The 27,963-nt window shown below is 41.5% G+C and overlaps 1 protein-coding gene across 6 annotated transcripts in view; it reads left to right on the forward strand.

Moving 5' to 3' along the window:
* The window catches only part of TRAF3 (TNF receptor associated factor 3), a 91,540-nt gene extending 71,396 nt beyond the window's left edge, over window positions 1–20,144 (forward strand). For all 6 annotated transcript variants that reach the window (XM_077819402.1, XM_077819404.1, XM_077819401.1 and 3 more), the window contains 2 exons: window positions 10,869–11,043; window positions 12,448–20,144. In XM_077819402.1, the coding sequence (XP_077675528.1) occupies window positions 10,869–11,043; window positions 12,448–13,019 (747 nt within the window). In that variant the 3' untranslated portion in view covers window positions 13,020–20,144. The remainder of the gene's footprint in view (window positions 1–10,868; window positions 11,044–12,447) is intronic.
* Window positions 20,145–27,963: the final 7,819 nt, after the last annotated feature.

The following is a 27,963-nucleotide window of genomic DNA, read 5'->3' on the forward strand; positions in this document are numbered from 1 at the left end:
ATAGTACCTTTTTCACCCCCAAGGATCCCTTTATAAGCTATTGTATAAAGGCACTGTTGCAAACAACATTCTGACACATCCATCTCTAGAGTGGAACATAGCAGCTTTAACTGCACACTGCAGTAGTATATATCAGTTTTCAAAAGAATGTAGATAAGTGTCATATCCAGTTGATGTTCCAAGAGAAATGTAGGTATTGTAGGCAGAATGTAAATATCCAAACAAGAATATCACGGGGGTTCAGTTTTATGTCTCTTCCAAAAGTTGGCATGTCCAACAGGACAGTGTCCCTAAACCACTATGCTGGGGACATTGCTTCAGTACCATCTAGAAGTCCCGTCTATTTGAAACATCAGCACTACCTCCCACAACACCTGTATCTTGGCCTCTCCTGTTCAAGTAGTGATGCTGCATGTCTCTGCTTAGGTGATGACCAAAGATATGGTGGCATGCTTGCAATATTGCATTCCAACACTGTGGAAGTAATTCAGGGTAGTGGCATACTTTTTCTGTATTTTTCCTATCTTGGCATTTCCTGGTGCATTGGAAAATTATTATTGTATTTCTTTGTATTGTGTCTACGGACCCCAGTCAGAGATCAGGACCCCATTGTGCAAAGCGCTGTAAAAACATATAACAAAAATACGATGCTTGCCCCCAACAAGCTTGCAATCTAACTCTAGTGCCGTGAATAAATGTGAAGAATCGACTTATTGGTGTGCTTTAAATGTATGTGTGCCTCTGTATTCACTGCTGCATGACTGTAGCACAGTGGTTCTCAGACGGGAGTCGGGACCCCTCAGAGGGTCATGAGATTATTACATGAGGGGGTTGTGCGCTGTCAGCCTCCACCCCAAGCCCCGCTTCACCTTCAGCATTTATAATCATGCTAAATATAAAAAAAGTGTTTTTAATTTATGGGGGGGGAGGTTGCATTCAGAGGCTTGTTCTGTGAAAGGGGTCACCAATACAAAAGTTTGAGAACCACTGCTCTAGCATGAGGTAGGTTATCTTGAAAGTGAAAGTCTTTTTACATGCAGTTCTCTCTTAATGGGTAAGGATGGGAAAGGAAATATAGGAAAAGGTATAGCAATGTTTAATGAGGTCTTGGCAACTTATTGTAATTTTTCAAACTTGCTCAAGCCATGGCACTGGTCTGGTTCTGTTTAGAAGGGGTTTGTGTTTTAAAGAAATCCATTTTAATCCAAATCAAATAGATGGCTCTTTGGAGGTAGAGGGAGATTGAAGAGTTCCCCCCCCTCCCCCCCACACCTCGCTTTACTTGTCCTATCGCCTTCATTATTCCAAGTCAAATAGTGGCTTAATGTTACTTCAGTCTGATTTCTCCCACGTGCTGAAATCCTGGTCTCCATCAAATCTGCAAGGGCAGTCTATGAATATATCCTAGTTTGATTTCTTATGAATTCTTTGGCCAGTCTCTGTCATCCAATAGGAGCTAAAAGCGTTAATTACCTGTTGTGAGCTATTCTTCCAGACTGTGTTGAGCAGCCATTGAAGTACCAAAGCCACAAATACTTATAGTGTAGTACTATGCAATCTGTGTTTGGACAGGCATTAATTGTTCAGCATTTGAGTCCTACGTGTACTGATAACTTTCAGTATGATATCAGTATTAGTTGCCATTCAACCTTCCTTAGTATTGGGAACAGCTGTGTTTCATTGATTACAGTTGGTATTGTTGTCTGCTCTGCAAGTCACTTTGGCAACAGCATTCTTAACAGTTCTTCTGAGCATAAAAGCATCAAAAGGCATCTGGGTGCTGGCAGGAATCTCAGCACTTAGGACCTTTTGGTTCAGTCTAATTTTCTCTGTACTGTTCTCCAAGGTAAATTTTAATACTTTCTTTGATTCGGTTTCATCAGCTTGCAAAGGAGTCACAAACTATTTTCTCAGCCACCATTTCATGGAAGCAGCCTGTGTTTTAAATCTCCATTATCAATGGATGGTAATGCTCTAGAAAAGCCAAGTCTTTCTAGAACTTTAAACTACTTCCAGTAGTGTCCATATGGGTGTTCCACTGTAGGTGTGTCTGCGTCCCTGCACCTTTGGTCACAGATTTTAGATAGCAGTGTTTGTTTGGCCCATACATGCACTCTCACTCCCTCGTGCTCTGCCTCAAGGCTAACTCGTGCTGGAGGGGCGAACTGTCCTCGGTTCCTTCTCAACCGCCCATGGTCAGAGACAGAGCACATAGCAGTCCACTTTCTCTTTCCTCAGAGTTTGAGTTCACTTTCCTAGCTCCTACTAGAGTTTCCATTTTTTTTTCCTTAGCTTTTAGGGTTTCTGTTAGGTTCATCCCCCTCTCCCCCCCCATTAAAAAAAATAAAATTTCCTTATCCCTGTTTTCCCCCTTTTTCCCCTGTCTGGGAATTGCCCTCAGTAAGGGGCATGCCCAGTTCTCCTGTGTTTAAGCAATGCCTCTCCTGTAGGGAGCAGTACCAGTTACAGATGGACACTATTGCGGCGTTCGGAGCCTCAGAAAGGCTCACATTCTGTAGAAGTGCACCTTCTGCCAACAATTGAAGGTTATATCCCAAAAGAACTGGGAATTAAAGTTGAAACCCCTCCTCATGGACGGTGCTCTTAAATTGACATCTGACCCCAGTCCTGAATCTCGTCCATGGTAAAGGTCGTCCCCGGACTCTTCAACTTCTGAGAGAGAGACGAGGAGGAAATCTTCTGACTACCCTCGCAAAGTCTCCAGAAAGAGGGCTGCAAGCCTTCAAACTGAGCTCTTGAGCAGCCAGAGGAGATCCATGGCATGATTGGTCACCTCTGCACTGGTGGCACAAACAGCTCTGAAACACGGTACCATAGGTCAGATGGGTCCTTTGGTGCAGACACTGCCTATAAGCCTAAAGACCTGAAGGGCACAGGCTCTGAAGCAGCAGTATTGCCAGTCAAAGGCAAGAGCAAAGACCATACCATCTCTGTGACGATGGTACTAAAGTGGAAACCTACGGTGCCAACTACTTTCAAATAACCCCTGCTGGGCCGATCATCTCGCTCAAGATCTCTACCAATTTTCTCTGTACCGGCAAGTCGGCACCAGTGAGTCAACACAGATGAGCCCTGTCAGTACCAATCACACTGCGGTGCCATGGGAGTTCCCTTTTTCTAGTGATGTCATGGTGGCTGAGACTCCAGAGTCCCTGCTGCTTGGTCCCAGGGCCCTGGTAGCAAGCCCATCTTGATCCCTGCAGTCACCACCAGTGATGGGATGTTCAATTCCAGTCTCCTTGTCTACTCCGCTGCTATACAGCGAGGATTCAGATAGTGACCAAGGTGATATCCTCTCACAGCCTTCACACTGTGGGCCATCTCTGCATCAACCAGGGCACTCCTCATTATCCCTTGTTCTGAGCCTCAATTCTCCTGGTATGGCTGCCCCTGGGAACCACCACCCATGCCCTTTCCATCACCCCAGTGGCCATACTGGGACCCATGGGCAGCCCACAGGCATCCTACTTCTTGGACATTTGGTGTTTCCTACCAAGAATTGATAAGACTGTCTTCTTCAGCTTCTGTATCTAGAGCAAGAGGCCAGGCTAGAGGAGGAGGTTACACCACCAATGAATATCTCCTCCTTCTCCCCAAACGAGGTGGTGATGCCTCCTCCACCATCCATGGTGGATAATTTTAAACTATTTCAAGATCCCACAAAAAGAGTGGTAGACACACTACAGATTCATAGATGTTAAGGTCAGAAGGGACCATTATGATCATCTAGTCCGACCTCCTGCACAATGCAGGCCACAGAATCTCACCCGCCCACTTCTGCGATAAACCTCTCACCTATGTCTGAGCTATTGAAGTCCTCAAATCCTGGTTTAAAGACTTCAAGGAGCAGAGAATCCTCCAGCAAGATTCCGCTGGTGGAAGTGAAAGATACCCACTATAAGTTAGTGGATATACTGCACACCTCCTTTTCCTCCTGAAGACTTGCCCTCCCAGTCAATGAGGCACTTCTAGATCCTGCAAAGGTCATTTGCCAGATACCAACCTCTACCGCACAAACATGTAAAAGGGCTAATAAAAAGTGCTGTGTGTCCTCCAAGAATGCAGAATTCCTTTTTTCACACCCTCCACCTAACTCCATCATTGTGGATATTGTGAATTCCCATGGCCAACAGCATCATACTAAATCCACTCATTATGACAGAGACTGGAAAAGAGTTGATTTATTTGGTAGGAAGGGATACTCCTCAGCAACTTTGCAATTCAGGATTGCAAATTATCAAGCCTTAATGGGGAAGTACAACCACATCAACTATGCTAAGCTTAATACATTTATTGACCATTTGCTAGAAGCACAATGGAAACAGTTTCAAGCAATCATACATGAGGGTCAGTTAGTAACTAGAACAGTGCTCCAGACCACACTAGATGCTGCGGAAACAGCAGTCCGCTTGGTATCGACGGTGGTGGCGATGTGATGGGCGTCGTGATTACGCTCTCAGGACTGCCGAAAGAGGTACAAATGATGGTCAAGGACCTCCCTTTTGTGGGCTCCAAACGTTTTAAAGACTAGACCAATGCCTCACTCCATACTCTTAAGGACTCTAGGCCACACTGCGTTCACTAGGGATCTACACACCAGGACAGAAATAGAAATTCAGTCCTCCATCATCCTATAGATCCCGACCGCCCCAATACCTGCCACCACAGCGTTACTATGAGCCACAGCGATATAGAAGCCTAGGATTCAAAGGCATAAACCATCACCACTCAATCCTTAGCATCTCAGCCCTAGACCTCAAAACACCAGTTTGAATGCCTTGGTTGAGGGCCTTAGAGACCACTCCCCACAACTTCAGCTGCAGCCTACCAAGCTTTCAAATCCCTTTTGATGTCACCTCGCTCTTTTCCTCCAACACTGGGAATACTAACTTCCAACAGATGGGTCGTGGAGATCATTTCCGAAGTTACTCTATCCACGTCACCACCCTCCCTCACCATCCCTCTTCAGGGACCTTTTTCACAAGACTGTAAAGAGAGGAAATAGATCACCTACTATGCTTAGGAGTCATAGAACCCATTCCTGTATGCTTCAGAGACAAAGGCTTTTATTTCCAATATTTCCTAATTCCCAAGAGAAAAGGAGGTTGGAGAGCCATACTAGATCTAAGAACACTAAACTAGTTACCTAAAGGCACAAAAATTCAAGATGGTCACACTTGCAGTAATTATTCCATCTCTAGAGCAGGAAGACTGGTTCTTGACCCTCGACCTCTAGGACATCTACTTCCATATATTGATCCAGCCATCCATAGACGATTCCTCAGGTTTACCCTTGGTCAGGACCATTACCAGTACAGAGTACTTCCCTTCGGCCTCTCATCCACACCTAGGGTATTCTCCAAGGTCCTTTCTGTAGTAGCGGCTCATCTATGCACCGTGGGGATCGTGATTTACCCTTGCTTGGACAACTGTCCCCTCAGAGCCCGCTCCTTCAGCGTCCTATGGGCCACCTATAGGATCGTGGATATATTCACACAATTGGGTTTGCAAATCTATGCAAAAGATTGATCTTGATTCCAGTACAGCGGTTGGTGTTTGTAGGGACCAATCTTGATGCAGTACAAGCGAGAGCATTCCTCCTGTGACACAGATTTCACACCCTGACCACTCTCATAGAGACAGTTCAAGCCAGCCCACAAATGCAACATTGCTTTTGACAATGGACACATCCATAATAGATAGCCCATCTGAACAACCACAAGCTTCAGGGCAAATGGTCCCCCATTGAATGGACTCTCCATATCAACCTCTTAGAACTAAGAGCGGTCAGAAATGCTCATGCACACTTTCTTCCACTGATAAAGGACACTTACATGAAAATCATGACAGACAACATAGCGTGCATGTTTTATATATATAAATCAACAAGGGGGCACCAGATCATCCTCCCTGTTCATGGAAACACTAAAGCTATGAAATTGGTGGATTTATCACAATATTTTCATTTCAGCCACTTACCTGTCAGGAGTACAAAATATAACATCAGATAGTCTCAGCTGCAAGTTCTCACATGACCACAAGTGGGAAATGAACCCAACAGTACTCCACTGCATATTTCATCACTAGGGAACCCCAACAGTAGACCTGATTGCCACTTACCTGAACAGGAAATTCCCACTCTATTGCTCCAAGCCCGGTCTCGGAAAACACTCCTTAGGAGACGCTCTTCTTCTCCCATGGCTCAGAGACCTTCTATACACTTTTCCTCCATTTTCTCTGATGCTGAAAATCTTGTTTAAAAAATAGAGAGTAAAAGCAAAAGTTATACTGATTGCTCCCACCTGGCTGAGACAGATGTGGTACCAATACCTGGCACAGCTAACAATATGTCCACCAATCCCTCTTCAGCCCACTCCTTACCTCCTCTCACAGAACGATGGACAAATCCTCCGTCCCAGCCTACGGTTTCTGTGGCTCAAGTCTTGGCTTCATCATGATTCCAACACACGCACAATTGCTGCTCTAAAAAGGTGCAAGAAGTGTTATTACGCGGGAGAAAGTCAGCTACCTGCCGCACTTACCTACAAAAATGGGGGAAAATTCCAGGTTTGGTGTAATTCCAAACAAATCATCCCAGTATCTTCCTCCCTCCCCTTTGTGCTGGACTACATACTAGGCCTCAAGAGGATGGGGCTATCTCTAAGCTACCTCAAGACAGAGACAGACTAGACCCGCCACCAGCCTGCCGCCAACATATAGATGGATCCTTCATTTTCGCCCATCCAGTGACAGAGATTTCTCAATGGCATAGGAAACCTATTCCCATAAACCAGGCACCCCACATGGGACCTAAATCAAAATCTAAAGAGCCTAACTAGACAGCCCTTTGAACCTGTGATCACTTGTTCTCCTCCGCATCTATCAATTAAGACAGCGTTCCTGGTAACCGTCACAGAGAACAGTGCAAATAGCGGCATTAATGGCATACCGCCACGCACAATTTTCTTTAAAGATAACTAGAGCCCTGGAAGTCTGTGGATATCTGCATCCGCGGATGTGGATATCTGCAGACCGTGTTTGCGGATCATGGATTGGATACACCTAAAAATTTTGTTTCCGCGCAGGGTTCTAAAGACAATGTCAAGCTGAGGCCGCACCCAAAGTTCCTCCCCAAGTTTACCTCCTCTTTCCACGTGAACCAGTTCATTCACCTTCCCACATTTTACCCAAAGCCTCACCGTGACAACAGGTAGGCTCTCCTGTATACGCGTGATATTAGAAGAGCCTTGGCCTTTTATTTGGATAGGACAAAGGCCTTCAAGAAATCTATTGAGCTCTTCCTCTCAATTGTGGACAGGTCAAAAGGTGCAGTGATATCACTGAGACTTTCCAAATGGGTCTCATACTGTATTAATTCTTGCTATCATGCTTGTAATTCGATACCTCCATCCGGAATCCATACACATTCTGTGAGATCGGTTTTCACCTCTATCACCTTCCTTAAGAATGTTCCCATCCCAGAAATCTGCCAGGCAGTGACTTGGGCATTTCCTCCATACTGTGGCAGAACAATATGCAATTACTAGAGACTTAGCTTCCAATGCTATCTTCGGCTCCACAGTATTGTTATCTATAACAGTCTCGACTCCAAAACTGCAGCCTTCCATCGGGAATACTGCTTGGGATTCACCTAGAGTGGAGCACCCATCGGGACACTTCTTGAAGAAGAAGAAGAAGTTATTCACTTTGAGCAGTAACGATGGATCCTAGTTGTTCAGTACACAGGCACTACTTTATTGATTTACACCTTTCTTCTATGAGGGAATTGCTGTAGTATCTTTTAGCATAGTATGGTAGAACTGAGAAGGAAAAGAAGAATTACCATGAAGGAACCAATTATTGCTCCTTGATATGATTGACTGGGAGCTTAAATTCAGAACTTTGCTAGTCACTAAAAACCATGGTCTTAATACAGACGCTGGATTTATGGCTTATTACAACAGTCCGTAACCCACTAATCCCACTTTTTGTCCTGTAATTACCGGGGTGTTAACACGCCATTTCACCTTGAATGGTCCCTCAGAATATGTGCTAATTACTTATGCTAAACAATCTGTTGGACCTTGTAGTTAGCTGTGACACTCTCAGTAAGGAGGGTTCCCAGCCCAGAGGAAGAGCTCTGTGTAGCTTGAAAGCTTCTCTCTCTTGCCAACCGAAGTTGGTCCAATAAAAGATATTACCTCACCCACCTTGTCTGACTGAAAACATGTCTCTTTCCTCCTTCATGAAATCTGTTAAGATCCTTTTGGAGTCCTACTGTTTAAGTTCTGAAGGATGCTTAGTTTTAGTAGCCAGGACTGGTCCAGAAATAATGTATAAGATTTTTATAAATGGATAAAATATCTATAACAAATGATCTACCTACAGAAAATTAAAAATTATCAACTTCAGTATTCAGAAAAGGCATGTGTGGCTTAATGAAGGCATAGAGCTGTGTGTGCTAATAATTTGGAGAAGTTAGTGGTTGAAATAGAAAGTCATATATAGAAAATTCATATCTGCTTGAAAATTTTTGAGTACAATGTGAGACATCTGCATGCTGACTAATGACATAATTAGAGAAAATACAATTCTCCACTGCTGCATTAAATTCAGGTTTAGTTTGTCAGTATTCCCAGTGTGAAAATCTTCTGCCTGTCTGCAGGGGGAGAGGCAAAAGATCCCAGAGCCTCCTTTTCAATAGATTATAGACCTATTTCCATGTACTGTATTTGGAATTATCCTGAACAATTGTGAGGGATAAAATATAACACACTCTGGCAATAAACAAAACTCTCTTTGTAAACTTGGATGCATTGTGGTCAAGAATAGCATATTAAATATGGCTTGGTAGAGAAAAAGTTGTTCCCGAAAAAGCAATAGTTGGATCATTTTCTCCCATATTGGCACCATTGTTCCCAGGAAAAACCTTGCCTATACTTTTTTCTGTATTTTTCTCATAGTGGCACTTCCTGGTTCATCTGAAAATTATTTTTCTTTGTATTGTGCCTATTGGTGCCAGTCAGAGATCAGGGCCCCATTGTGTGAGGCACTGTACAACATACAACAAAAAGATGGCCGCTGCCCCAGTGAGCTTGCAGTCTAACTCTAGTGCCATGAATACAAGTCAAGAGTCAACTTATGGGTATACTTTAAATTTGTGTGTGCTTCTGAATCTGTGAACTCCTGGTCTGTTTGTTGATATCCTCTTATACAATTGGGTTAGGTCATCTCATGGTGTGCTCCCTTTTACAGATACATCTCAAGGCTGTTCTCTGTTTTATTCCCCTCTGTGGTCTTTTGCCCCGGAACAGAGGGTGAAATAATTTTTTTTGTATTTGTAGTTTACGATTAGTATCACTACGCACAGTAACATTAATCTATTTGATGGGAGCACAAATCCACACATTTGATTTAGTACAGAGCTTTGCTTCACATAGTCATCATTTCAAGATTCATACATACTTATTTTGAAGCATCAGTGTAAAAAAAAAAAAAAAGTTACGGTTATTCTTGAAACGTGCTACATAGCTTAGTATTTCTTAGCTATAGCAGGATAAAACACACCTATAGAATATAATAATTCTACTAGCTGACTGTCAAATTTGAAGCATTCATTTAATCATTACAGATTTCCAGTATGTATTGAAACTGAGTGGTTAAAATAAACTTCCAAAAGGGGAAGTGAATGAAGTGTGGGACATTAAGGTTATCACCACAAAGAACATTGAATGCTTGGTTATCTGCCCAGAAGGTAGACACAAAATAAACTGAACTTGTCTTTATATTTAAAGTGCAAAAAAAAAAAAAAAAGTAGAAGTGAAACGTTTTGAAATTTGCTGGGGATGTTTAATAAACTCTGATAGATTATATGAAACCGTCAAGTCAGATCTGGAATTTAACTGTAGCTGGTAGCCAAAGCAGTTTCTTGTTTCAAATACTTTCAGTATCATTTGAACTCTATAATTGAATACATGGTTCTGGCTAAAATTCCTGCTGTTCTAAATTAGCCGTGACAGTATAAAACATTCCATATTTTTTGTATTAGATTTGAAGCAATCTGGTGGGTGTGCTCTTCTTTCCTTGCTTAATTTTTTTATTAAAATAGAGTATTGAGAAATGAGATGAGTGTGCCTGCTTCAGAGATGAGAAGATTTTCTGCACTTCTCTTGAACAGAAACCTCATGGCTTTTTAAAATTATGAATAACTGTAAAAATCTGAACCAAGGAGCACCTTCAGGATTCATGGCCTGTTTAAATTTAGGAGCAAAGGGTGCTTGAGTGACCAGAAGCATGAGTTTTACTGACTTTTGGCTCTTAAATCACTTAGATGCTTTTGAAAATCCCACCCAAATTAAACTCAACAATGAATAAAATCTTCATTATAAGACCTTATATTGAAGCAAGCTTCTGTAATCAAAGACCAAAATACTAATTTTCTAACTTTTTCCTAAATCTTATTTTTACTGGAGATCCTGACAGTGCTCTAAAAATAATAATAGCACATCCAGAGGACTTTCTCATTTCAAAGTGCTGTTCAGACATTCATTTGTCACAACACCCTGGTGAATTAGTTATCTCTGTTCACGCTTGGTGGAAACTGAGAGGTTGTGTCATAACCAAAGCTACCCAGAAGATCAGTGGGGCAGAGCCAGTAGTAAAACTGTTCCTATTTTAGTCCCGTCCTTGTTTCTCTAGATTATGCTACCACTAAGGTTCATTTAAGTGATGTGAGTTTATTTTAAATGGTTTTTGTCACAGACCACAATCGTTGTATAACCTTCATTATTTCCAGCTTTTCCTGGTAGTTGTGTTTTCTTTTAACTAAATTTTACTGTTTCATAAAGCGAGTGATAGACAATCAAGCAGAGAAATTGAAAGAACTGGATAAAGAGATCCGCCCCTTCCGACAGAATTGGGAGGAGGCAGACATCATGAAGAGCAGTGTGGAGTCCCTCCAGAATAGAGTGAGTGAACTGGAAAGCGTTGATAAAACTGCAGGACAAGGAGCTCGAAATACAGGTGAGTGTAAGCACAATGAAGTAAAGTATTGCCCAGCAGCTACTGTAAAAAAGCCAAATGAGCTATTTTGAATGTAACTCCCTTTGTGATTTTCCTTTGAAAACATTGGTAACGCTGATCCTTCAGTTTCTTGAAAAGGAAATTAGGTGTGTAATCTTTTTGTTAATGACATGACACTTTCCCTCCTAGCTATACCTTAGACTTCTTTCCTATCTTACTGTTCTCTTGAACATAGTATTGATTACACTGAAAGTTAATTGCAAATATTTCCTCAGCTGGTCTTAGAAAGCTAATAGATTCCAGTAGCTTCTTCATAAAATATTTTCAGTGTATTGACAAGTCTTTCTGGGGTAATATTGTCCCAGTGAACAGATCAGTTATTTTTATTCACTTGAAAATATGCTTCCAGATGTCAGTGTACAGTCTTTTATGTCTAGTACAGAGGAATGTTTGATGTAAAGAAAACAGTGAGATCTATTTGAATAATAAGGTCATTGCCTCACACATTGAACAAGGTGATGAAAACCACAAGTTAGCAGTACAGTGTAGACCATTCTTAAGGGTTCAGGCAATATTGTTTGGTTCAAAGACAAATTACTATGTAAAGATAATCTTAGCAAAAAACTCCCTCATGTAAGTACCTCTACTAATCCATACTGCCTATTTTTGTTATCGTTGCCAGAGTGTAAAATACAAAGGAATAGTGATGACTATTATGTTCCATGAGAGGGGAAGAAAGGACACATTAAAAAATGAACAAACAACAAAACCTTGGGGAGGAGGGAGTACTTAGTACCATGTAATGCAGAAAACTGTTTATCCATAATAGGACATAGCTTGAATTTTCAGCTTTTACTCATAATACATTTGCTGCTGATCCCTGATGAAGGATCAGGCAAAGATGAAGATTCTGAAACAACCCAAGGTTCTTCTACATTTAAATGGAATCACATGAGTTCAGTCATCATTTTCAAAGGTTTCCACAGTGATAAATCTACAGTTAATATTATTAGACCCTTGGTAAACGGCTGATTAGGCAAAAATGTCAGATTTTGTTTTTTAGCTTTGGCTGTATCGCATTGTGATTTGAACAATATTTATGCTGGATGTTTTGAGTGCTTGACATTTCTATCAAGTGTAGTGCAGTTCCCAACTTCCTCTATAATACAGTAAAATATCAGCTTTATAAAAGAGCCAATTAATATCACTGCTTGCTGGCAGTGGAAATTATTGTATGTGGCTAAATGTCAGTTGATTCTTAACTTTATACTGTTTTACCCTATACTATTATAGTATTGTGAGACTTATTTATTTTGTGCTATTGATTATTAATTCTCTATATTTTTTTAAAAAAAGTTAAATTATTCTTTTCTTCTCACAAACCCCCTCTCCATTTTCTACTAGCCGTACTAGAGACGCAGCTAAGTAGACACGATCAAATGCTGAGTGTTCATGATATTCGGTTGGCTGACATGGACCTCCGATTCCAAGTGTTAGAAACGGCCAGTTACAATGGAGTATTAATTTGGAAAATTCGAGATTATAAACGTCGGAAACAAGAGGCTGTCATGGGGAAGACTCTGTCCTTATACAGCCAGCCTTTTTATACTGGATACTTTGGCTATAAGATGTGTGCCAGAGTTTACCTTAATGGAGATGGCATGGGAAAAGGGACGCACTTGTCATTGTTTTTCGTCATAATGCGTGGAGAATATGATGCCTTACTTCCTTGGCCATTTAAACAGAAAGTGACTCTGATGCTAATGGATCAGGGACCTTCTCGACGTCACTTAGGAGATGCTTTCAAGCCAGACCCAAACAGCAGTAGTTTCAAGAAGCCTACTGGAGAAATGAACATTGCATCTGGCTGCCCAGTCTTTGTGGCTCAAACAGTTCTAGAAAATGGAACGTATATTAAAGATGATACTATTTTTATTAAAGTCATAGTGGATACTTCGGATCTACCAGACCCCTGACACACAAATGGGGAGGCAGATTAAACAGAAGACAACTCCATTTGGGGGTTTTCTATCAGTTTGTCTTCAATCAGAGGTCCTAAAGCACAAAGGACCACCTTGTGGAACAGAAGGAAGAGTTTGAAGGCATAACTTCTTAGGGTCCAATGGCGAAAGTAGCAACACATTAAGAAATCATACCATGGTATATTTTCTAATAGAACTCATAACACTTAAACTCTGAAGAATTATTAATCCCTCATGAGGATAATTATTACAGTCGGAGAGGCTTTTTTATTTAACTTATTCATCTAGTCAATTGGAGGTGAAAAGACATGTAAAGTATGTGCTGAATAAATTACCTGACTTTTCTTCATTTAGACTAGAATACAAAAAAGTTCACATGTGGATTAGCTGGAAACTGTCAGCATGTTAAGTAAAAGAAGAAATGATGAAGTAATGTTGCAACTATGATATAATTACTTTGAAAAACTAAGTGCAATCGTGTCTGAAATACAGTATATTGTCTTTTTAAGGCCTCATCTGGTCTCTGTTTTAATAATTACTTTGTCAGAAGACCTTGGAAAAATATCCAGGTCTTCTTGAAAGTATCTAAATCAGAATCATATTTTTATTTAAAGTTATATTAATAATTGTTACAGAAAACATTTTATTTTAAAGCAGTTGATAGACTGATATTTCTTGGAAGAAAAATAGAAGATATCAAACACTGGTTATCACTTGTGATAAAAAAAGAAATTATTCAACTATTGATGTTATTTCTCTTTAGAAATGTAAACCTACAATATATGTCGTAGTTAATGACACTATTTCAAAATTAAGGAAAAATCACTCATGGATGCTGTGCATCATTATCAGATTTATAATTGTTTTCACCCTAAAATAGGGCATTTGTTGAACTTTGGAGTTCTAAACGGAATCCTGTACGCTTTTAAAGTTCTGCCTCATGCTTTCCAATCAAGCTATATATATTGCTGACAGCATAAATGTGCAACACCTAATATTTTCAGTGTGGGGGAAGAGGATTAGTGCAGAAAAACAGCCAGTCATGATCCTCTAAGTTCATTCTATACTAGCGATCATTGCATCTTATTAAGGATATATGATCAGAAAGCAACGGAAAGATGATGGTGGCTTGCATGCATACATGTGCCTTAAATGTGATGTGCTGCTTATAAACCATAGCTTTGTATTTAGATTAATTATAATACCCGAAAAGGTGGTTTTAACTGGACTTCAGGCAAAATGTGTAGCCTTGTCTTCAGAGCCCTTAGATAATTTGCAACATGCAGAATAGAAGCCAAAGTCCAGGATTGGCTGCGAGAGCTTCTATGGAATCCATCATGTTCAGGTCCCAAATTTGTATGCACACTGCTCCTATGGAGCTTGGAGTTTGACAGTGCCCCTAGGCTAACATGAAGGAAGAAGTCATGCTTCCTCCCAATCCTGCGTATGGAAGGTGGCAGCACTTTAAATTGACTAATCTGAGAATTCTGAATGGATACGCTAATTGTTGTCTGTTCACGGCAGACTGACAAACATCCTAACCGGGAAATACACAGGTTTCTTTGTTATCACTGCCTGAACTTCAGCAGCAAGCATTTCCCAGCCCTGAAACATGCTGATTGCAACCCACTGCGTTTATCTACTTCTGCTTGTTAGTCTGAAAGTAGAGAGTCCAGTGGCATAGCTTAACTATATACCAGTCATCTGGGTGCTACTTTAAAATCTGAGTGCTGCTTAGAACTAATGTGAGAAGCAAATTAGTACACCTTTGTGCATATGAGAAGGAATTGTGCTGGTCCTCTTGACTGTCAGGGTTGTACCCATTCAGTTTTCCACTTTTGGGGGAGTAGACACAATATTTACCTAGGGCTCAGTTGAATTCATGCCTTTGTAGTTCAGCTTGTCTCTGTTGCCATTGTCTTTTATGGCTGTGCCTTCACAAACTGTGCCTGCAAGAAGTACTTTCCTGTTACAAATATACAGTGCATGCTAAGTGGTCTTCATGGGTTTTCCAGGCACCTGCTAGAATACTGCCTGCTTCTTGGCATCCAAAACATTCCATAGCAATCAGTCTTCCTGTTCTTGCCTTCTACTGTCTAGGTACTATATTCCTTTTATGGTACATAGGTGACAACAGGTGCAGGCTATTGTAAGGAGGCATGTGCTAATGTTTTACTTGTGGCACAGAAGGAGGACTTCCTGCAGAAGATCTATATGGCACTTGCAGTTTTATGCAGGCAGCCTAAGTAAACCCATCACTTATGCTTTAGATCAAAGGTTCACTCAACTTGCATACCATTCTAATAGTCATGAATGTAGGCAGCTGAGCTTTTGTGTATGTGCATCACAGAATTTTACTGAAAACAGGATTCCCAAGTGGAAATGTCCAAAGGGCTCTGCTCCCATTGCTAATATATGTATTGTGAAATTTAAATGAAAATGTGTGGTCACATAAGAACAGTTTCTATCCTGTTTGACTCTGAGACTGATTTAGGTGAGAGTTGTATTATAATCAGGCCCCTGTGTGTTTTGCAATTTTCTAGTTACAGACTCCAGGTCTTGCAGCAGAATTATGCTCCTGAATTCAAGATCGTAAACAAAAAATGAAATAAGAACAAGTGTAAATTTATAGTGTAATCTTCTTGAGTCTGCATACAGCTTATAATAATTCTAGGATGTCTGAATCACCAATTCATTTCAGTATGATGTTAACTCTGAAACCTCTTGATGAAAATTTAAATGTCAACAATAATTGTTTGCTGGTTATTTTACCAGAAACATCAACTAATGAATTTAATCCATAGTTCTCCAAACTTCATTCCATGCTTACTCAGATGCCAGAAGTCCCAGCTGCCAAAACCTCCAGCTTCATTCTGACAGCTTCTGTAATGCAGTAATGTATTGTCAATACAAAAATCTTTTGGCATTGATTTTAATATCAAGATAATCAACATGGAAGCTGATACTGACTGTATTTTCATTTTTAAAAATGATGTGAAGCTGCCACAGAATTTCCAGTTTACTCCCCTTAATTCTGCAAAATTTAACTATATCCTGCTGTGGAGTACATCAATTACAATATCCCCATATCTGCAGAACTCACCAGATATCCCTGGACTGAGAGATTTTTGCTGTATATGCAAGTGGGTTCCCTCAGTTTCCCAGCAGTGAAAGTATGTAGCACTTAGAGATATAAGGTCATGAAATGTCGTTCAAATTTTGGGCAAAGATTCCTTGTGCTTTACTGCCCTGTGAGTCTGGTAAATTTATTAAACATTTTTTTTCCCCTGAACATTCAGGTTTTTTTTCCTCCCAGATATTTCAGAACTTTTCTGGGGACTATCTATAAAAATGACTCATAGGACTATATTCTGCCCACAGATCACACCTTTGAAACCCCATGAGCCTCAGTAGAGTTGCATGAACGCAGTGGAGGGTCCATGGTATTTGAGTTACAGTGCTAATCATTACCATCAACAGAATTTAGCAAAAAGATTTAAGTCTACCAGAAATTGGCTGTTGTATGCTATACATACAGTATGCATGCATTTGTTGTTTAAAAAAAAAAAAAGTCTCATTCCAAACAGGATGAAACTATTTCAGCGTTTAAAGACCAATCTGTGATCCTTATACATGACCGCGTTTGCATTACTTCTCCGTTGATCTTAAAGGGATCTTGTTTAGCTGTTGTCTACATGTACGCCTTCACAACTTAAGTCAACTGCTGACTTTTTATATGCAATGTTGATTTCAGCCTTTTACTGTAAATTTGTTCTTCTCAAAGAGAATGTGCAATAGGAAAACAGAAAAGGGTAGCTTAACTTCAGTGATAATGAAATGTAATGGGTAACATGCTAGTTATCTTTTTAAAAAAAAAAAAAGAAAGAAAGATAAAATGCAGTTTAATTCCTCTTCCAAATTGGTATTCCAATTTGGAAAAGGAAAGTTGAAGATATGAAATGTGCCTGATGAATCTCTCAAATGCAAGGTAATGGAGATCTGTGTGTGTTGTAGTTTTAAAATACTGAACCCATGAATGTTAGGGTACGATTGTACTGCTCAAGTTGCTACCAACTTGCCCTGGTTATGGCATGTTGCGACTGAGTTTAAAACCCACCTATTTGTTAACTATAGTCCATCATGCTGAATAGGCATTTCACCAACAATGCAGTTTCTAATAACATTGGTGCTCTGTGGTGCAAGACAGAAAAGCCTGTAGGCAATGGTAGAGAAGTATTCTGCACCTCCTGACTATATCAAATGTTACTGCAGTCTTGATGCCTTGATGTTTAACTATGCAAATATATTAATAGGTGGAGGGAGAAAAATAATCTTAGCTAATGAATTTTAGTTACAAACCTAGTATCTTAGTTTTCACTGTTACAATGTTATATATATTCCGGGTTTGTCATCAGGCAAAGAATTGTTTGACCATATAGAAGTGGTCAAAATAACCCCAGCCCCCAAATCAGTCTTGGTCGACTGGTGCAAATATTTTTTGCTGCTGTTAAGGGAGACTCATGGATAGTAGCAAGCCCTGGATTCCCACACTCCAGGTATGAAGACTCAGCACATTGCACACAAAATCTGCTTTGTCTCGTGGGAAGTGGGTAGCTTGCTGGATCCTTCAGAAAACTTTATATGGATGCTCCAGGGAGTGGCGTCTAGTTCACACACCCTTCCTTTCACTCAGCTAATCAGGAGATTCAGGGTTTTTTTTTTAAAAAAGAAATAGTTGGTGCTGGGCAGCTCAGACGGAAGAGGTGGGGCAAAAGATTGTTTATTTTTTATTCGTGAAGGTAAGAACATGGAAAAACAGCTAGTCCGCTGCCCACCTCTTCCTGGGATTCCTGCGGTTTACTTCAATCAATACCTCTCAACTTCTGTTGACCTAGAAATCATGGAAACTTCAAAAAAAAAAAAATCTACCCTGGACTTTGGTCTATTTGATCATGATTCTTAGTGCTTACTGTATAATACATAGTGCTTTTCATTTACAAAGCATTTTACAAACAAGAACTAATCCTCACAAGAAGCATTCACATATTATAGACAGGAAAACTGAGTTAGAGAGGTTGAATGACTTTGCCCAGAGCCACAAAAGGAACTTGTGTTGGAGCCAAGATTAGATTAGAGGTTCCTGTCTCCTAGTACTATGTTCAGACCACTGGACCTCACCTTTTCATGTGTTTATCCCTTAAAGAAACTGAAAAGCAAAGTGACTTATTTTAAAGACCCACAGTCAAGACTGTAAGGGCTAGAATTAAACATACGAGCTGTCATGATTTGGGGGCATGCACGTGACAGCCCACATGTCACCAAACACAGTACTTTTCAATTGTTGTTTTTATGGTGCCCTCATTTTGGGGAATAGATTTTAAGGGCTCAAGTAGGCAGGGGGACCAAAAACCGTTTAAGTGGATTTATTTTGGTTATGTCAACCTTTACTGTGACCCTTTCTCAATCAGTTTAGCTGAGCAACGAAATTGAGGGTTTCACTGTTACTTCCTGCCTTTTAATCTGAGTCTCAAGACAGTGCCAAATGGAGGAAGGTCAAGGAGAAATTTTGGGTGCAAATTCAGAGGCATCCCTTAAATTCTGTTAGAGTTAAGAGAGACAGCACACAAGGGATCTGTTTAATCCTATTTCTCTTCTAATTTATTGGCAAGACTGTAGCGTTTGTCTTCCATCTCATGATCTTAGTGTCTATATTAGGCCACGTTTTCTCCAAGTTAGGATTAGTTCCTTAGGGTTCAAATAACATCTAAATTTCACAGAGCTACACCTGATCCAATATCCCAGGATTTATGTAAATTCAGATCTGGATTCCAACTCTGTGGTTTTGGTTCATCAACCCACTTAAGCAAGGGTTTGTTGTTCGTGGTGTTTTTTTTACCTTTTGGTCCTTTGGAACTAAACTGTTAATTTGGTTGCCAGTTCCACGAGGACTTTTTAACTTCTTAGCAATGCCAGTGTCCACTCGCACCATTGCTAGCAGTGGGATGCGCAGTGAGAAAATTTGACTCTGTCTAAGGGTTACTGAGATAAACCAGCATTGCCATACGTAAAGGTCATTCTCCTGCATAGAGTGTTCTGAGCTTTAAATTCAGTTATAGCTCATTTTTGAAAGGATACATTTTCCAACTATGACCTGTCTCACTGGCAGTGAGTTGTATAATCTGCACTTGTGGAATGGAAAAGTTCAGGCTTCTATCATTGCTGATGCACCATATGATCCACACATTTATTTTCCTTGTAGCTGTTGTGTTAGGGGTTATATAACTTTTCAGTTTTATAGGGGAATAAAGTTCAGGATTTCTTATGAGATATAAAACTCCAATAATTTATTAGTGATTAGGGGATGTTAATATCCCATTCAGAAGCGATGGGTTGTAGGTAGGTCCATTCCTCTCAGACAAGTAGGATAACCTTTAAAACACACGAAACAACATACAAATTAGAAAAGCTAAAAGCTGACATTTCCAAGAAATTCTCTTAAGAAATATCTGTGGAAAATACATGAGTAATCAAGAATAGTGTACAAATTAATGTTTATAAAACTTGTGTAATTTACATTTTATCTCATACTCTTCAGTGAATGGTACACCTGTTATGTTCAGTTTTACAATCCAAAAACAAAGACCAAAGAAGGCCAACCTCATTTGATTGTGTATATTCTGCCTGTCTTAATTATCAATAGCTGTAAGGATACAGTGCAAGTGATCTGGTAACCAGTGGTATTCGTACTTTTTTTTTAAGGGGGCGGGGGTGGGGACAGACTTTAAAAATGTATAATTTATTGCTCAGCAATAACCATGTTGTTAATAATAATAATAATAATAATAATGAAGCAACATGTCTTAATTTTCCAATAGCATTATTCGATGTTGTACTTCAGTTTGTTGTATACTGTGTTTTTTGGTATTTATTTGTGTTTGGAGGTCTTGCTATGTCTTTTGTGTTTTAATGCTAATACAAGGACAGTGTGTATAAGAGTGTAGAATGCAAAACTATGAAATGCTAAACTATCTGTTATTAAAGGAAAAATAAATCTAAGTAGGAAATCGTATTTTTTTAAAACGAGATGGTGTATTGGAATTTGAATGGCTTGAGCTTACTTACAGAGTAAAAATGTAACCTTTCACCTTCTTTGTATTCATTTATATGATGACTACTTAGGGCTCCATGCATATATATAGCTAATAGACCTGTATCACATTATTGTTACAACATTTACCTTCTTCTCCCACAAGATCCTTTGCTTTGGATTTTTATAACATACTAACTTCCACCTGATGAGTCATAAGTAAAATAAAGTAGGAAATTAGTGTTCAGTCTGACATCAAAACAACGGCATTGTCACCAGTAGAGTAGAAGCAATTAAGATGGGTTTTCATGCATTCATATGAAGCTGCCTCCCCAGGAGAATACTGAAGGGAGAGAGTGTGGCTTGAATTTCCAAAAACTGTAAATTATTTTTCCTCCAATAAAGTTACTGCATTTTTTGAGTTCTAAAGTTGAAACCAAAAGAAAAGCAGAGAGACCCCCTACAGGCATGTTGGAAATATTGTAACACATTTAGATAGTCTACACAAAGTTACATGCACTCTCAAAATCATGCAAGTTATGTTGTTCTTCATTTACATTTGAGTTTCAGTTGAATGATAAAGGGAATTATTGTGATTACCAACAGTGAGGGGTAAAGCATGTTTTTTTTTGTCAACCATGCAAACTTCTCAAACTGCAATTAGCTCTTTCTCCTTCTATCCTCCTCCTCCTCTTTCTCTTTCTATCTCCTGACCTCCAGATTTCTCCGTTCCCCTCATTCTCTGTCTTCCTCTCTTTTCCTTTTCGCTTTCTTTGGCCTATTGTATAGTCCCCACCTTGCCTCTGTGTGTAGAGATATGGGAAGAACCGTACCCTACATCAGTGGTTTTCAAATTCTGGGTTGTGGAATGTAAGGCACTGGGTTACAGCGGCTCTGGTCAGCACCACTGACCAGGCTCTTGAAAGTCCCATCTGCGGTGCTGCCCGGCTAAGGCAGGCTAGCCCCAACCTGTTCCGAGACAGCACTGCGCCCCGGAAGCAGCCAGCAGCAGGTCTGGCTCCTAGGCAGAGGGACCACAGGGCTCTGTGTGCTGCCCCCACCCCGAGCACTAGCTCCACACTCCCATTGGCTGCAGCGTAGCACGGTCTACAGTGCCAGCACAGGAAGTCTGCCTTAGCACCCCCACTGTGTCACTGACCGGGAGCCGCCCAAGGTAAGCCCACACCCCAATCCCCTGCCGCAGCCTGGAGCCCCCTGGAGACCCTGCACCCCAAACCCCTCAACCCTGGCCCCAGCCCTAAGCCCCACCAAACCTGGTGCCCCCTCCTGCACCCTAAACTCCTTATCTGCAGTCCCAGCCTAGAGCTCTGACTCCCCTTGCATCCCAACCCCATTCCCCAGCCCAGAGCCCCCTCCCACATCCTGAACCCCTCATTTCTGGCCCCACCTCACAGCCTTCATCCCTCTACTCCAACCTTCTGTCCCAGCCCTGAGCTCCTCCCAAACCCCTCATCCCCAGCTCCGTTGTCGTGGGCATCAACAATTTTCTTCAACTGGGTTGCCAGAAAAAATGTTTGAAAACCACTGCCCTACGTCACACTCTCCAGTGTCTCTCTAATTACAGCTCTGGTGGCAAGGCTATGCTCTTGGCAGCATCTCTCTCTGCTTAATCCTCCTGTCCTATGAGGTGACTAGAGGTGCAGCCTGGAGAGCTTCCCCCATGACTCTAGCTCCTCCAATCGAGGAGTATGAAGTGGATGCTCAGGATCCAAACAGGTGTCACCTGAAATTGAGAGTGACCCATGCCAATCCAGCAGGCTTAATAGATCAGCATGGTTCCCCGCACGGAATGTAAGGGTGATCAGCTTCATTATCAGCATGAAGGGTATGGCTAAGTGCAGGGCGCAGTCCTGTGGACCTAGTGGGGGAAGAGTCCTTTATCAGCATAGTCTTAATCAAAACACGGTTAAAGGAAAAAGAGACACTGTTTGGGTGGATGGATGTGGGTGTAAGTGGTGACCCTTTCTGCATGCTCGCAATGTGCTTAGCTAGACCGACCCTCCTTTGCTGTGAGGGCTGTAGCTTTGGCATCCATGGGGCAGTGCACTTGATAATGCCACTTCAGGTACTCCGACATTCCCTGTCCTGTACATCACATTTTCCCCTCGGACTCATACTCCCAGTGCTCTCTGCATGTGCTGCACAGGATTAAGCCCTTGGTGTGTTATCGTCTAACAAGTGTGAAGCAATTGAACACTTATATTTTACGTTCCTCGTTCACTGATGGAGCAGATAACTCTGAAGTAGAGTCCTCAACGGCTGTCCTCAAACCTCTGGGCTCTGTCTAGAAGTGACCCTTCTGAATGTTTTCTGTTTAGTGCAGCTTAGAAGTCACCTTCCAAATATTCTTGGTTTGAGTGGAGAAAAGAAAAATTACTTTCACCATGATCCCCTAACATTACTTCCTTCCTTCCTTCCCTCCCCTTCACTCCCCCCCCCCCCCCACAGTGAATCCCATTGGGAATTATGTATAAAACTCATTCTTACTTTGAATAGCATAATACAAGAAGATACTTTCTGCAAAACAGGTCACAGGAGGTAACTTATGTTTATATATGACAGGTTTCAGAGTAACAGCCGTGTTAGTCTGTATTCGCAAAAAGAAAAGGAGTACTTGTGGCACCTTAGAGACTAACCAATTTATTTGAGCATGAGCTATCGTGAGTTACAGCTCACTTCATCGGATGCATACCGTGGAAACTGCAGCAGACTTTATATATACACAGAGAATATGAAACAATACCTCCTCCCACCCCACTGTCCTGCTGGTAATAGCTTATCTAAAGTGATCATCAGGTTAGGCCATTTCCAGCACAAATCCAGGTTTTCTCACCCTCCACCCCCACACACAAATTCACTCTCCTGCTGGTGATAGCCCATCCAAAGTGACAACTCTTTACACAATGTGCATGATAATCAAGTTAGACCATTTCCTGCACAAATCCAGGTTCTCTCACTCCCTCACCCCCCTCCAAAAACCCACCCCCATACACACACAAACTCACTCTCCTGCTGGTAATAGCTCATCCAAACTGACCACTCTCCAAGTTTAAATCCAAGTTAAACCAGAACATCTTGGGGGGGGGGTGTAGGAAAAAACAAGAGGAAATAGGCTACCTTGCATAATGACTTAGCCACTCCCAGTCTCTATTTAAGCCTAAATTAATAGTATGCAATTTGCAAATGAATTCCAATTCAGCAGTTTCTCGCTGGAGTCTGGATTTGAAGTTTTTTTGTTTTAAGATAGCGACCTTCATGTCTGTGATTGCGTGACCAGAGAGATTGAAGTGTTCTCCGACTGGTTTATGAATGTTATAATTCTTGACATCTGATTTGTGTCCATTTATTCTTTTACGTAGAGACTGTCCAGTTTGACCAATGTACATGGCAGAGGGGCATTGCTGGCACATGATGGTATATATCACATTGGTGGATGTGCAGGTGAACGAGCCTCTGATAGTGTGGCTGATGTTATTAGGCCCTGTGATGGTGTCCCCTGAATAGATATGTGGGCACAATTGGCAACGGGCTTTGTTGCAAGGATAAGTTCCTGGGTTAGTGGTTCTGTTGTGTGGTATGTGGTTGTTGGTGAGTATTTGCTTCAGGTTGGGGGGCTGTCTGTAGGCAAGGACTGGCCTGTCTCCCAAGATTTATGAGAGTGTTGGGTCATCCTTTAGGATAGGTTGTAGATCCTTAATAATGCGTTGGAGGGGTTTTAGTTGGGGGCTGAAGGTGACGGCTAGTGGCGTTCTTTTATTTTCTTTGTTAGGCCTGTCCTGTAGTAGGTAACTTCTGGGAACTCTTCTGGCTCTATCAATCTGTTTCTTTACTTCTGCAGGTGGGTATTGTAGTTGTAAGAAAGCTTGACAGAGATCTTGTAGGTGTTTGTCTCTGTCTGAGGGCTTGGAGCAAATGCGGTTGTATCGCAGAGCTTGGCTGTAGACGATGGATCGTGTGGTGTGGTCAGGGTGAAAGCTGGAGGCATGCAGGTAGGAATAGCGGTCAGTAGGTTTCTGGTATAGGGTGGTGTTTATGTGAACATTGTTTATTAGCACTGTAGTGTCCAGGAAGTGGATCTCTTGTGTGGACTGGACCAGGCTGAGGTTGGTGGTGGGATGGAAATTGTTGAAATCATGGTGGAATTCCTCAAGGGCTTCTTTTCCATGGGTCCAGATGATGAAGATGTCATCAATATTTCTTTCCCCAGAAGAGTATAGATTATTTCATTTGATAGAAATACAGTCCTGTCTCAGAGAGAACATGGCAGGTGTTTAACAAACGTTAAACACTATAGTTCAGAACAGGAAATGAAGAGTGCCTCTCCATTTTTATGTACAGGGTGCACATTGTAGTTACTCCACTTGGAATTGGGCCAGGATACCATGCCCTTCTCTTGCAAGAGTTGTAGGGGAATTGTTGTTAACCTAGTCAGTGGTCTTATCCAAAAGATCTTGGGCAACATTTTCAAAAGCACTTAAATCCCTAAATCTCATAGACTTTCAGTGGGACTTGGGGCTTGACTACGTGGGGTTTTAAACCTGATCAAATCGAGTTAATCCAGTTTGAAAACAGGTACACATGGCACAAATTCATTACTGCCCATTAACTCCACATTTATCATGAACTCTGGCGTCCTCTTGCAAAGTGGACCAGGTTTGCTTCAAATTGAATGAGACTGGTCTACTGGTGTGGACGCAATTGCTGACTAGGTTATTAAAAATTCCCCTACAATTCTTACAAGAGAAGGGCATGGTATCCTGGCCCAATTCCAAGTGGAGTAACTACACCATGCACCCTGTATGTAAAAATGGAGAAGGTACTCTTCATTTCCTGTTCTCAACTGTAGCGTTTAATGTTTGTTAAACAGCTGCTACATTCTCCCTGAGAGAGAGAGGATTGTATTTCTGTCAGATGATATAATCTATACTCTTCTGGGGAAAGAAACCATACATAAATGTAAATTTACCTCCTGTGATCTGTTTTGCAGAAAGTATCTTCTTGTATAAAACTCATTCTCGCCTTCTTGCAGGCTTCTACTGGCTATCCCACAGTGTTTTGCAGTTTGACCATTACTGACTTGTCCATTTACATGTCTGCCCTCCCATGCTTTGGTGTCAAGTTCCCAAGATGACCCCTCCACCTTTAAAAGCTGGCACGGGGCCAGATTTTGCCCATTTGCTCTTGGATCACTGTGCATCATTTTTGTAATACAACCACAATAGCACTCTAGAAGCCAGGCACCATACCTTGCACAGCCATTTGGTGATGTGCTGAGACCCTGGATCTCATCACCATCTGGGGAGAAGTGTCAGTGCAAGAAGCTCTTGTGGCCAGCCTCTGGAATAAAGTGCTTCTTGTGGGCATTACAAAACAGATGTTTGTGAGGAACATGGAGCAGTGCCAGACAAAGAGCAAGTTGCTCAGGAAAAAGTACATTGTCTCCTTTTGTCCTTCATTTCAATCTGGCAGGGGACATGTGACATGCCCATTTTTTTGATGAACCAGATAGGGTTCTACACAATTATAGTACCACCTGTCCCAGGCACCCTTTGGATCCTGCGGCCCACACTTCTCCCCACCATCTCTCCACCCCCCTGAGGATGATCTTTTGGAAGATGAACAGAAGGCTGCCTCAGAGGAACTGTCCCCCTGAGAGACAGGATCTTTTGGGAACACAGGATCCTGATGCCGATCAGCTGGAAAGCTAGCTGCAGTCCTGCTCTGCATCAGCTGATCCTGAGTTCCAGCCAGGAACCCTGGCCAGGACTGATAAGGCAGATTCCTGGAGGCTTCGGTATGTATGTACCTAGACTTACCATTTATGGTGATGATGATTACTGTACAGTACAGTACAGGGAAATGGGATTATTTAGTCTGCTGAAGAGAAGAATGAGGGGGGATTTGATAGCTGCTATCAACTACCTGAAAGGGAATTGCAAAAAGGATGGATCTAGATTGTTCTCAGTGGTACCAGATGACAGAACGAGGAGTAATGGTCTCAAGTTGCAGTGGGGGAGGTTTAGGTTGGATATTAGGAAAAAAATTTTCACTAGGAGGGTGGTGAAGCACTGGAATGGGTTACCTAGGGAAGTGGTGGAATCTCCTTCCTTAGAGGTTTTTAAGGTCAGGCTTCACAAAGCCCTGGCTGGGATGATTTAGTGGGGGACTAGTTCTGCTTTGGGCAGGGGGTTGGACTAGATGACCTCCTGAGGTCCCTTCCAACCCTGATATTCTATGATTCTACTGTGGCCCTAGCTTTAGGAGTAGCTCACATCCACCTGCAATGGCTGAGGCCAGGTGCACTATGGCCCTCCTGAGTTTCCAGTCCCCACCTCGGCCAACACTGTCCATTCAGTCCTCCCAAACCTGTGTCCAAAATGGCAGCGACTCTGCCCAGGCAAGCGGCCTCTGTGATGTGCTAAATCCATAACACTCAACTGCTTTCAGAATCCCGCATAGAGGGCCCTTACCTATCCGTTTGTTTTCCTTTCCCATTCTCTGGAACGATTTGTACAGTGGGGTTGCTGAGAGCCAGTGAGCCAAACTGTAAACCCTGCACATAATGGAAACTACTTCAACCCAGGGGGTACGGCAGCATGCTTAGTTCCAGCACTTGTGCCACTCTCTCATCTCACCTAACTGGCAAACCCACCCATCTCTTTTTTTGCTGTCTCAAAACTGGCAACCAGCAGTGTGGCACAGCTACAATCTCTATGCTGCCCAACATGCTCCCCCACCCAGCGGATCAGAATAATGAAAACATTCACTTGTGCAAAATTCAACAGTTTATTGCACCAGGGGATACAGGAAAAGAAGTGTGGTTAGTGTTCATTGTTGAAGTGTGATATAAATTAGGGCTGTCAATTAATTGCAGTTAACTCACACTATTAACTCAAAAAAAGTAAGTGTGATTAAAAGAATTAATTGTGATTAGTAGTAGTTTTAATCGCACTGTTAAACAATAATAGAATACCAATTGAAATGTATTAAGTATTTTTGAATGTTTTTCTACATTTTCAAATATTCCAGGGGTCATGCTTCCTGCCGATGATGCTTGTTAAAAGAAATAATGTGTTAATTAAATTGGTGTCTGAGCTCCTCAGGGGAGAATTGTATGTCTCCTGCTCTGTTTTACCCGCATTCTGCCATATATTTCATGTTATAGCAGTCTCGGATGATGACCCAGGACATGTTTGTGTTAAGAACACGTTCACTGCAGATTTGACAAAATGCAAAGAAGGTACCGATGTGAGATTCTAAAGGTAGCTACAGCACTCGACCCAAGGTTTAAGAATCTGAAGTGCCTTCCCAAATCTGAGAGGGACAAGGTGTGGAGCATGCTTTCAGAAGTCAGAGCAACACTCCAGTGAGGAAACTATAGAACCTGAACCATCAAAACAGAAAATCAACCTTCTGCTGGTGGCATCTGACTCAGATGATGAAAATGAACACGTCGGTCCGCACTGCTTTCGATTGTTATTGAGCAGAACCCATCATCACCATGGATGTGTGTCTCTGGAATGGTGGTTGAAGCATGAAGGGACATATGAATCTTTAGCACATCTGGCAAGTAAATATCTTGGGACACTGGCTACAATAGTGCCATGCAAATGTCTGTTCTCACTTTCAGGTGATGTAAACAAGAAGTGGGCAGCATTATCCCCCGCAAATGTAAACAAACTTGTTTGTCTGAGTGACTGGCTGAACAAGAAGTAGGACTGATTGGACTTGTAGGCACTAAAGTCTTTTACATTATTTTTTTTTGAGTGCAGTTATTTTTGTACATAATTCTACATTTTGTACATAATTCTACAATTTAACTTTCATGAT

Source organism: Eretmochelys imbricata, chromosome 6 (assembly GCF_965152235.1).
Source record: "Eretmochelys imbricata isolate rEreImb1 chromosome 6, rEreImb1.hap1, whole genome shotgun sequence".
NCBI classification, from domain to species: Eukaryota; Metazoa; Chordata; order Testudines; family Cheloniidae; genus Eretmochelys; species Eretmochelys imbricata.